This window comes from Sorex fumeus, unplaced genomic scaffold, assembly GCF_029834395.1.
Source record: "Sorex fumeus unplaced genomic scaffold, SorFum_2.1 ptg000098l, whole genome shotgun sequence".
Taxonomy (NCBI): domain Eukaryota; kingdom Metazoa; phylum Chordata; class Mammalia; order Eulipotyphla; family Soricidae; genus Sorex; species Sorex fumeus.
Window position 1 is genome coordinate 25654741 of NW_026606155.1, and position 12293 is coordinate 25667033.

Here is a 12293-nt window from a genome sequence, read left to right on the forward strand (position 1 = left end):
TCGCTCCGCTCAGGGATCCTGGGCTGAGCATCAATCTGTAGCTGTCTCAAGGCCGCGAGCTCTGGCTCTTGGAGACCCCACGTGTGGGCAAGAGCTCAGACAAGAGGCCTTTGTGCCTTCCCACCTGCTACCCTCCGGAACACATTCCATTCTTAAGTGGCGGCTGAAAGAGGGACCTGAGCGGGCCAACACAGGATATTATGAATGCCCTCTTGCACCCTGTCCCCATTCAAATCCCCACTTCCTGGACAGGTGTGGCTTCAGATGGCCTTTTCTACAGGTGGCCTAAACCTGCTTCTCTTCTCACTACCCACCGCAGGCAAGGGAAAGGGATCAGCTCCTATTGTGATGAGCCATCACAGAGGGAAAGCCAGGTCACCGGGTAGAGTCAAACTCTCTCACTTGCCAGGGCAAGCAAGACCTAGCACTACCACCACCACCACCCTGCACCCCGGGGCCTTTGCACCAAAGAGGAAGACTCTACAGTGACACCTGGGAGGGAGGGGAGCAAGGCCTGAAAACTCATCCCTGTCTCCTGCATCATTTGTGGGAGGATCAGACTCCCTGGGTCCTCTTCCTGATGAATCCATAAGAGCTCATGACAACCACAGGTCTGTTTCTTCTCATTTATCACGGGATACCAGGTCACCTCTACCCAGAACACACTTCTCTGTGCAGTTCAACAGCCAAAATCCCACGACCGGTCTTTCAAGTTGTGGGTGCGACATTCAGTATCACACACTCACGCGGTTCCCACTGATGTCAAACGTTTGTGTGATCTGTTTCACATGACTGCCACCTTTTTTTCCCCCCAGTCCAGGAATGATGCAGCACTCCTGAAGACTTCATTGCAACAAGCAAACCAGAAGGTTTTGTAACCCCCATTAAAGTGCACACAGTCATATATGTTTCTGTGCTGAAGACTTCAGGTCTTTGCAGAAGGAAATAATCATGCCCCATCCCAACATATAGAGATATTTCCCTTTATGCTGGGAAGGACATGGAGAAGGGTTTGCTACTGTCTTTATACCCACTTACTTAGTCCTTCTGTGGGGAGGGGCACAGCTCTTCAGTCCATGGATCCATAGTGGAGATGGCAGCACCATGCTCTACCTCTAAGTCTTCTCGGAGCACCTGCATTCTTGTGTTGCAAGTTCTCTTCTTCTCTCTCTCTCTCTCTCTCTCTCTCTCTCTCTCTCTCTCTCTCTCTTTCTGCACTCTGGCAGGAGAGTAACATTACCTCCTTTTCACTTGCAATAAGCATCTGGGGCAGGGCCAGGATCCCACCTTGATTGATGGGTTCCCTATGACTGCGTATGTTGGACGAGCACCTGAACATCAGCAGACTCCACTTTTTTAAAGTACCCAGATTCAAGTCGAAAACCTCAAACTCTACCAGCTTTCCTGTCTGGATTTTTCCTAAGAGCAAAAACAGGGATAGTGAGGCAAGCAGAGGGGTGGGAGATGGGAGGGAAACTGGGGACACTGGTGGTGTGAAATGTACACTGGTGAAGGGATGGGTGTTGGAGCATTATATGACTGAAACCCAATCATGAACAACTTTGTAACTCTGTATATGATTGTGATTCAATTAATAATAATAATAAAAGAAAAAAAACAGGAGTACTAGAATGCTTGCACATGAAATGAAACAAACACTTGATAGTCATACAACTATCAACTCTTTTTGTCTATTGTCCTAGAGGATTGCAGAGTAAATCTTAGTGTCTCTCACACTGGAAACAATGGGCAGCATATCCCAGGACCTCATCCTCATGTTGGCTGGTCTGAGTTAAACAACACTCAGTCAAGGACCTTTGTGAAGTAAGCTTCATAATTTGTAGAGTACAGACTAAAAAAGATTCAAAAATTCCTTTGTTCAAAACTCAGGGGGGAAAGAAAACAAAATGCAGATTTACCTTCTGTTCAACAAGTACTTTATACATTGCATTGAATGACATTCTGGATAAAGGAGAATTTTAAAAAATTCAGCGTACCATGAAAACCCGTAGTCTGTATCCCAGCTGCTCTGTGTGAGCATTCAGGGTGGGCAGCAGATACAGAGTGCACAGATCCCTTCTGCTCACCAGTACCTTCCCCCGTCCCATCAGACTTTGCTTACAAAGCACAAGTTCAAGGACAAAATAACTCAGAATGTCAAGATAACTACAGAGGTGGCAAGTTCACAAAGCCCAGCATAAGTATTAGTAGAGAGAATATGGAACAATTATCAAGGGGAATCAGCCAGGAAAACCCTGCTCAAGGAGGTTTCCAAAATAAGACCTGGGGATGTCTACTTTCGCCTCCTTTTTGGTTTAATCCTGTCTACACAGTCAGCTGATTGGCAGACCCCACTCAAGAACCGAGATTCTCAGGGCCCCTACCAGCTCTTGCACTGTTGTCACTCACAGAAATGTGCATGATCCTTACTTACCTCCAGTGCTTCTGGGAGGAAACACAGAATACAAATGGAGATTTTCTGCAGGGCACTTTTGTACCCTAGTCTCTTTCCGTCTTGTCTAAGAGCTCTTGCTTGGATTGGCTTTGGAAGGGAACATTTAGATAAAGCATAAAACTCTACTCACCTTTCCTTCCTGAGTTCCCCTGGCTCAGGGGCTTGTCTGTGACAGAACCTTGGGTGAGAGAGGAAACAAAAACACAGACATTCAGAATGCATTGTGGTTGGTTTCTTTCAGCCTGATGTTCTGAGCATATGGCTATGTGGGTGTATGTATGCATGTGTGTGTATTGTATACACATCTAGGAACATTATATACAAAGTCAGTGCATACATACATGTTGAGTGGGGTTTGTTTAATATCAATGTCACTGATACCTCAGCACTGCTAAAACGGACCGTGATGCCTTGCCCAGAGTTTCATAAAATTATGCATTTGCATGACTCCCTTGATGAACTTCCAGTGACTTTCTCACCTCCACTTCTCATGTCCTTCACTTTCTACCAATTCCACAATCTGGGCCTTACTCAGTGATAGGGTCAAATTAAAAGAACCTCTCTTACTGCAAGTGCAATGATTGACATCCCTTGCTGGTTACGACAGGAAATCGGCAATTTTCCATCTACATTAAGTAGAAAATTGTGGGTCCAATTGTACTGAATGGGCCCAAATAGTCTGAGGCATGGAAACAATTTTCTACACATAGCCTGTTCGTCTGGGGGACGGAGGAGAACATGTGTGTTTGCCCACATATTTTGATTTGCAAAAATGGGATTGTCCTGCATCTCCATATAAAGGCCAGGCCCCTACAGCACCTGTCCTCTCTGTGAAGCTCAATCCCGCACATGTCAGGCATAGCCAACGCATCTACAGGACAACTGTGGCTCCTACCAGCAAAAGAGAAGAAAGACTTTGTATTGTCCCACTCCACAGCATGTCCCTTCTCCGTAGACAAGCTTAGTAAGAATTCAGTAATACCCCCTGCAGGACTGGCTTCTGGCACATTTGTTTGCTTTTAATGAAACTTTCCAGGTCAGCAGCAAAGAGGACCTGTCCCTGACCTCCCCATATAGTCCCAATTAAAGTTTCCAGTTTCCATGTAGACCACAAATAAACACCCCCCCCCCCCACAATTGCCTGCAAATCTTTATTCCCCAAGGCAGAAAGTTTCCACTAACTTTCCCCTTTCTACTGCAGGGTCAATAGAAAAGGGAATAAATTTTGATAAATAAATAAATAAACAAGTTGGGATAGCAGAACTACTAATCTCCAAAACTACCCAATAAAACATTTTTAAAATAATGTTTTATACATTGGCTGCACTTAAAGACTAAAAATAATAAATAAAGCCTCAAAAGACAGAGATTTGAGGAAACGTGAAGCCACTAGTGAGTGGAGATACTTTTCTGAATGAGGGCTGAGCCCACAAGTAAATTGAGGCTTGCAACCCCTCTCCCATCCGAAGGGAGACTGAACAAACAGGGCTTGCATCAGGAATTTCATCAAAGAGGCCCAAGAGCTAAATTTCTATTGGCTGGCCAAGTTTGGAATAGAAAGGACTTGATTTGGACCAGCCCCATAGGTCATAGTGGTTCTGACATGAAGTACCACTCCATGGCTCCCCTTCTCTGATACATCTATCCACCAGAATCACCTGAGAAACTTCATAAGCATGTAGAATTCCATATTTTGCCTCCTTATCACTCCATCCTACTGGGTGTCCTTCACTGGGTGTCCTTCAGATCAAAACGAAGGGGGCTCAGCATCTGAGTTCTTCCGGGCATCAAAAAAACCCGATGCCTGGAATCTCCTAGGCTCTGCTGACGATTGGCAAGATTTAAGGACCACCATTATGAGTTTTCCATTGCTCTCAAGAGCAGCAAGGTAGGGAACATGGGCCACCACTCCCTCCCTGTGCCCTGGCAGCCATCAGTAACTGATCCCCCAGATTCTGATGCCAGAGTCCCATGTCACTATTGAAATCTATCCCAGTAAATCCATCCCAGAGCTTCTAGCAATCAGAGCACCCGAGATGAAAGCTTGAAAGACATGCACTAGGGGTTATGCATGCTTCAGAAGATAGAGAGCAAAATCCAAAATAAATAAATATAGGCACACAGGCATTCGGGGCCCAACTGACTACAAAGCAAGCACTGTGGAGTGAATTCCCTGGTCTGGAAGAGGACTCAGAACTGTGACCTGTCTCCCAAGGATTCTCCCACAAGACATTGGAGACCACCCAGGGGTCTCTTCCACGCCCTTTTCTTTCTTCCCGCCCCTCCCTACGGTACCTGAACATACAGGAGTTTTGTTCTGCACAGAAGAGCCACTGATGGGCTTCCCATCGGGGGTGACGCACCAGCAGTAGCCCGTGTAAGTGTGACACTGCACCTGTCCAGGCAGGGAGGAAAGAAAACATTCAGTCTTGGGTCATGACACCAACAGTCACTTGCCCCCACCCCCATATGCACCCTTTCAGAACACCACCAGCATTCTGGAGGGGCTCCCTCCATCACTCACCCAGCATGTGTCCCCAAAACCTCTCATGCAGAGGGTCTGACACTCAAGGACACAATTCTGTATTTTCTGCGGGACTTCTGCAGGCAACCACAGCAGTTTGTCTATCATTTCCTTATGACTTTAACACTGAAGATATCAAACTAAAATAAGTCCACTCTACTTTTCCTATGCTGGTGCTCACCTATGTCGCTCATTCCCACCCACATCCTTGGGATCCACTCCCATCCAATGCCTAAAACTTCTGGTTGATGAGTGAATCTGGCAAGAATAAATGGGCAAGTCCCAGGGGTACATTGATAGAGCCCTTTTAAAATAAGTAGAAACAAGGGCTAAGTTTTCCCCCCTCCATCCCTAATTTCCCCCAGGACCCTTTCCAATGGTCAGCCTGCTAGCTACTTGTGTGGCCTCTTGAGACACAGGCAGGTAAGGCATGAACACTGTGTGTGTCCTGGCTACAGTTCCAGGTGCCCTGCTGCATCGTCATGTGCTTCTCAGATCTCCAGAAGCAGCTCGGATCCTGCCCGTGGATCTTCAGTGAAAATGAGGCTTTTGTTCCATTCAGGAAAACTATTCAGGAAAGCTGCTAGTCTATTCCTTCACCCTCCAATCTGTTTTCTGTGAGAGGTTCCTAAACATGAACAGGGCATCTCTCTTCTGCTTCAAACTGCCAGTTGGAAAAATCACTTCAGAAGCTGTGGTCTGTACACTCAATGGAAAACTACTCTGTCAATAAAAAGAGGAAATTGTGCCCTTTAGGATAACATGGATGGATCTTAAGGAGGACATGCTAAGGGAAATGAGTCAGAAAGTAAAAGACAATTACAGGATGGTTTGACTCACATGCAGCATAGGAATCATCAAAACAAACAGACTGGCAAAACACACACACACAGAAACACACAACAACAACAACACCAAAACTGGTCCCTCCTCATTCAGTGAAAATGAAGTGGGTAACAGAAGGGAAGTGTAGAATAACATTGCCACAGGGAGCTTAGGTTTATTAGGTTACACCCATCACACTGCTCCCATTCCTCTGTTTATCTGTAAATTCTTCTCTGTGCTCTCTTCCCCAGTCAGTTAAACACCTTTTTTCCCTAATCAGATTCTGTTAGCTTCTAAGACCAGATCCTTCTAAGGACACTGAACTTGTATTGTAAGTTATGTCCTTTGCATAGTTTACCTTAAAGCAATGCCCTTTCTGTGTGGACACAGAAAGACAGTTAATATTATACTTTGTAACTTGGGAGTTGATTGACTCCGAATAATATTTACTCCTGGGCATCTGCTTTCTTGAATCAGTTGCCCTTAGTTCCTAGCACCCCAAAAGCAGGGTCCCGACGAGGGACTGAATGGACCCAGGGCAAGCTGTGAGCTACCCTGGTATCGAAATGGGCCAGGCCAAAGCGCCACGATACTCAACTATAAGTTGAGGGCATGATCATGGACAAATGCTGTCATGATCCAAAAGAAAGTAATGACGAGACTAGGACCCTGCTGGGGCTAGGAAGACTAACCTGGCCTGAGGTAATATATATATATATATATATATATATACATATATATATATATATAGAGAGAGAGAGAGATGGTGGCAGTGGGGAGTGGGGGGTAAGGTGGGAGAAATGAGGAGAGGGGTGTTTGGATGGTGGATATGTTAAAAATTATACACATACAGAGGTGTAAAGTTTAACCATGACATTCCATTGCAGAAGTAAATTTTAAGTCAACTAAAACCACCGAAAGAAACAAAGGCAACTAGTGAATGCACGTGTGCATGTACACACACACATACACACACATGCACACAGAGAGAGAGAGAGAGACAGAGAGACAGAGAGACAGAGAGAGAACCACTTAATGATTTGCCTTCAGACTCAAGGCAGAGCTAAATTTCCGGCACTTCAGCAACTCTCTTATCTGCCACCTGCCAATTCACACAGCCTTTGTGTTCACCCATCTTTGCACTCACCTTCCATCCCGTACAAGAAACATCTTTGAAGCACATTACACTGTCCTTCTCTTCAGCTATTCAGTTAGTCTAGCATACCAGGCTCTAAGCCAGCTCTCACTCTTTCCCAACACTGGCCCCCTCTGACCTTGTTTCCTTTCTATACCTCTGGTCCTACTGATTTGCCCCTAGTCTTGTGCCATGCCCCACATTTACACAATTTTCACCTCTGACCCCTTGAAATATGCTGGGCCCCATATGGCCCCTGATTGAGAAATGCTGTTCCGACCCATTTCTAACCCATTCACTTAGGGCCCCTTTGATTCCCACCCCCTTTTGATATACTTCTCCTCAAAGAGGTTCTAACCTCCCTCTTTCCTCTAACCCTCCACATACCCCAGTTCTCCAGATCTAGACCCATGTGACAACAAACTACAAATTATAAACTAGATAATCTACATTATTTAGGTATCCATTTAGATCATTACCACTGTAAAGCTAGGAACTTCTATATTCTAAGGTAATTTCTATATTACAGGCATCTAGCATAATACATCTACTGTAGCCACCTGATGAATTGAATAAGTATATGTATTTCCTCAACTATTAGTCCCTATCAATTCTAAAAATGGAACACCAGTTTAAAAGGCCCCACCACACTAGAAGTAGTTATGGTGCCCAATTAATTACAAACGTGTGTCAAATAAAAGAATATTAAAATGGGTGGGGATGGCACCTTTTAGAATCAAGGGCATATTGGAATTGAGAATAACCCATCAATGGCATACAAAATGAGTGATGCGGTAAGTCAGGGAAAGAGATATCTGACAACTGGGGTGAAATTCAGAAGTCGGCAAAAGGCAGAAAGGCAAAAGGAAGAAGGATTCTGACCTACCACATGGAAAACTCAAAATAAGGATAGGGCAGCTTGATCCTACCTATCCATTGAGTATTATAAAGGAGGTAATGCCAGGTCTGTACAGGTGAGAAAACTCAACTCAATGTCTTTGCCCCTCTTCATCCTGAACCATCTGTGCAAGGAAACAAGATTCAATGCCTTTGTCCCTCTCCATCCCAGGGAATCAGTCACAACATGCATAGCTGTGACAGTTGCTCCAGAAGCTCGCGCTCAACTGCCATCCTCGATTAGGTCAATGCTCCCCTCAAAAGAGGCTTGATGGGACAATGAAAAGGACCCCAGACAGACCTGAGTTCAGATCCCATCCTCTCCACCTCCAAGGTGGCGCTGTGTTGGCCTCTTTGAGCCCCATATGTGAAATAAGGCCATCAGAGCCAAACTCAGAGACTCTGGCTTGAACAACAAACAAGGAAGCCTGGCACCAGACGGTAACGGGGGAGCTCAGCAATACCTGGCAAGCAGCCTCCTTGAGCAGCCAGAGCTCCCCCTGGAAATTCCAGAGGCTTGGGTAGGAAACACTGCTCGCAACATGGAGCCACCCCCTTCAAGTCTTGTCAGCCCTGCAGGGAGAGTTCCTAAGGGACTGTCCTGCCAATGGGCCTGGCTGGCTGTGCTCTATAGTGGCCAATAATCATCTCTGGGAAACTTGTCTCTGGGGCTGGGCAGCCTTGCTGACACAGTCCTGGGCCCCTGAGCAACTACGGCTAGGACTAGAAGTCCCCTCCAAGAGGGTAGTGTCCCTCGAGTCCAAAATGGAGTCTGTGCCTCTGAGCCGGCACTGCTGGCAGAAGTGGGTGCCATGGTCTAGCAAGCCACAGAGAACAACTGAACTGAAAGTGGCTCCACCAGCAAGCAGAGGCCCTTCCAAGGCTCCCAGAGACTGAGCTAGATGCATACATAGGAAGCTCAGCCCAGAGCTTTGTTTCAGGGGAAAGAATCAGACCCCTGGGTGTAAGAGGTCCTCAGAGCCACAAGCTCCCTGAGAGCACACATTGTATCCTTTCATCTGCAGTACTGCCTTCATCCCCCAGACACTCCTGCAGGCACAGACTCAGCCCCTTTCTCTCCTGGGTCCTCATCATGGTCCTTAGACCCAAGCTTCCAAGACACCGACTCCAGATATCAAAATCCCCAGACTGGGAGTTGCAACCAAATCCTGCAAACATTTATAATGGAATGGAAGGAAGAATTGTTGTTGTTTTCCCATGAGGAATGCACACCTTTGGACTCATCTGCCCCACGAGCTGCAGGGAAGGGGCAGCGGGGAGCAAAAGACAAAGAGGACAATGCTGCAAGAGTGGCCAGCAATACCACTTCCCTCGACTGAAGGAATGTGACTCTCACCCTCAGACTGTGACTCTCCAAGCTGGAAAGATATCTGGGGAACTGACAAGACGACTTCTTGAAGGAAGAGAAGTCCCTGGACTCAGCCTGCAGCCCAGCTCCCGTATCACCCCAGCTAACTTCTTAGCTACTCATCTGTCCCCCTTCCACAGCCTTGGAAGGACTTTGCAAACCAAGCCTCAAAGTGTCCCTGTGTATTTAAAATCTGGAGATAATAATACATTCCTCACTTGGTGGTTCAGAGGATTGAATTAGATGGTGTAAATAAAGCACTTTGTTCACAGGGTTAGGGCGCAGTTCAGACAAGCTATTTATTTTTGTGATCCTTGTTTTATTTTTCAGCAAACTGTCTGGATACCCATTCTCAGGCATAGCCTGATTCTCTGATGGCATCCAAAGAACATCCTATTCTGGCCAGCCTCATAGGAAGAGGCAGTAGAAAATCAGCAAAAGTTTGAAAAAGCCTCAGAGGAAAGTGAGGGGAAGTGTATGTTCATATAGAAACAGTTCTAGTACTCTGCAGAGAAAGGTGTGCTTCTTATAGAAAAGCAATCAGGGTATAAATTCTCTAGTATTGATGGTTTATGCATACATGATCAAGATGGAATTCTACCCTAACTTAACATCTTCCCTTGCAAACTTAATTTTAATTCACTAAGTAATACCTTTATTTTTCTCCCAGATCTAGTCTCAAATCAATCAAGTCTCAAAATTAATTTACAAGAAAAGCAAGAACTTGACAAGGCAATCAGCTAAGTCTAGTAATTCACTTTGTAGTTCTGAATACTTGGTCTCAATACTCAATACGCAATACTCCTCAATACTCAATACTTCTCAATACTCAAGGGCTGACCTCAGTGGTACAGACACAAACCGTGGAATTAGCTTGCTTCCCAGGAAGCTGACATATCAATGGATGGGTCTCAAGAGAACAAAAGTGTTGAACGTGGATCTAACTTATACTGTAACTTGAATATAACTAGTAGTCAGTCCTTTACTGCAAAAATAGTGGGGTTTTGATTTTATCATTATAGTTTAGGTAACATGATTACAATAATATTAAAGTTTATGCTATTGAGATAAAAAGTCACTGTACCCCACCACTACCAAAGTGCCTACGACCCTCCACCATGTCCCTATACCACCTCTAATAAGATCTTCATTTCCCACTCACCCCCTCTTCACCCCATTGTATATTAGTCAGCTTTGTAATCCCCCAGTTGTTTGTCGTTGTTCAATATAAAACAGTGCATTTTTATTTTAGTAAGTACATTTCATCTCTTATTCATATGCTTAAACATTTTTGGCAAGATGCCCTTTGTATAAACAGTCTGGTGGTGTATTTCAGGTGCTAACTCTGTCCAAATTAAGACAAATTTGCAATTATTTTGAGTCTGTTCATTGTCAACATTACCCAGCCCCTAGATGCCAGTAAAGACGTGGGAGGTTGGTTAGCACCCCCAATAAATGCAGCTGTGTGACAGATGAGTAAAGGATGATGAAACAAAGCACCAGCTTACTATACAAAGTGGATTTTGGAAGCATCGAAAATGAGAATGACACAAAGACCTAGGTTCGCTGGTCACTCTCTCCCCTGGGCACCACATCCAACATAAGAATCCACCTTTTATCATGGATCCCCCAACATTTAGACTGTAAGGTCACTCCACGCATGACCTCTATTAGAGAGGCACAGAGAATGAAAGTTATTTGTCCAAATGTCCCAGGTTGTTTATAAAAGAACCAAAACTGGAGTAACATTATTCAAACACTCATCAAATTTTAGAGTCAGTAGAACAGGGATAAAACTTTGAGACCACCAATCCAACCCCAATGCCTTATAAATGAGGAAACTGAGGTCCAACGGCAGGGAGGATGAATGCCAGCACCAAAGTGTCCCCAGCTGGAAGTGAGCAGCAGAAAGGTCTGATTTCTAGAGCTGGTGCCAAAACTCTGGGCACTCTTTGGAAGGGGGGAGGAGGAGATACGATAAATGTCCATCCAAGGAGGCCACCAGAAGAGAATCTTTGTTCCACTATGAGTGAAAAGTTACCTGGAGTCATTTGGGTGATGATCTGGGAGACCTTTCGGTCACCCTCTACTCCAGTCAGCCTGTTTTCCTTGGCTGTTCTAGAAGGGGTCAGACTCATGCCCCAGGGCAGGTTACCTTTGGCTGAACTCCTACCCTCCTTCCTCACCAATACCCCCTGCTTCTTGACAAGGCTAATATGTCCTGCTCATGGCCACTCTCTTCCAGGAATGGGAAGCTGCAGAGACACGGAGCACATACCCTGTATGCACAAGGCCCCAGGCTTGATTCTCTGAACCTCATGGTTCCCCCAAACACTTCCAGGTGTGTCCCTGCACCCCTTAGCACTGCCAGGCCTGAGTAGCATCCTATTACCAGGCCCAGGTCCTAATGGCGCTGTGGGCCCATATCACAAAGTTTCACTAGGAAGGCACCCAGGTCCTCGAGCACTGCAGGGGGTGGGAGGAAGTGGTGGTAGTGGGGTTCTCACTTTTCAATAACTACAAAGTTCCAGTTGGTCAGGATATGACTCCATGGTAAAGCTCATGATTCATAACTGTGAGGCTCTGGGTCAAGCACCCACAAAATGTCTTGACTAAGAACTTCTCAGAGTAAGGAACACAAGGTACCATTCGCAGCAACTCCCTCACTTACTTCACAGTGGGACCCTTCCTTAATTTTCTGTGGAAAAGCCTGATAAGGTAGCAGTGTTGTCTGGCAGTAGAATCCCTGTGTCCAGGAATGTTCTCAGAAACATGCTTTGAGCAGGCAGGGGTAGGGAGAAACAATGAATTACCGGGCCTTGCTACATTCGGTTTCCAGTCCTACTTCCTCTCCATCCAAGTAAGTTCCTTCCAGAAAACACCATCCACATGTTGTCTTGAGAGACATGTAGTTCCAAGGAGCAAACTCTGATCCTCACACTGCGTGGAAGGTGCTACAGGTCTCTGAGCTACGTCCTCAGCACCACTCTCCCACTTCTCTTTGGCACTGCTTTCTCCAGCTCTCCAGCTGTTAGAAAATCATCATGATGAGGCCAGAGAGGGAGAGAACAGCCAGTAAAGTGCTGAC

General features: G+C 45.7%; 1 protein-coding gene across 3 annotated transcripts in view; it reads right to left on the reverse strand.

Annotated features, from left to right (window-relative positions):
- SMOC1 (SPARC related modular calcium binding 1) overlaps window positions 1-12293 on the reverse strand; it is a 151874-nt gene that overhangs the window by 53141 nt on the left and 86440 nt on the right. For all 3 annotated transcript variants that reach the window (XM_056133681.1, XM_056133680.1, XM_056133679.1), the window contains exons 4-5: window positions 4751-4850; window positions 2586-2633 (exon numbers count right to left, since the gene is read on the reverse strand). In XM_056133681.1, the coding sequence (XP_055989656.1) occupies window positions 2586-2633; window positions 4751-4850 (148 nt within the window). The remainder of the gene's footprint in view (window positions 1-2585; window positions 2634-4750; window positions 4851-12293) is intronic.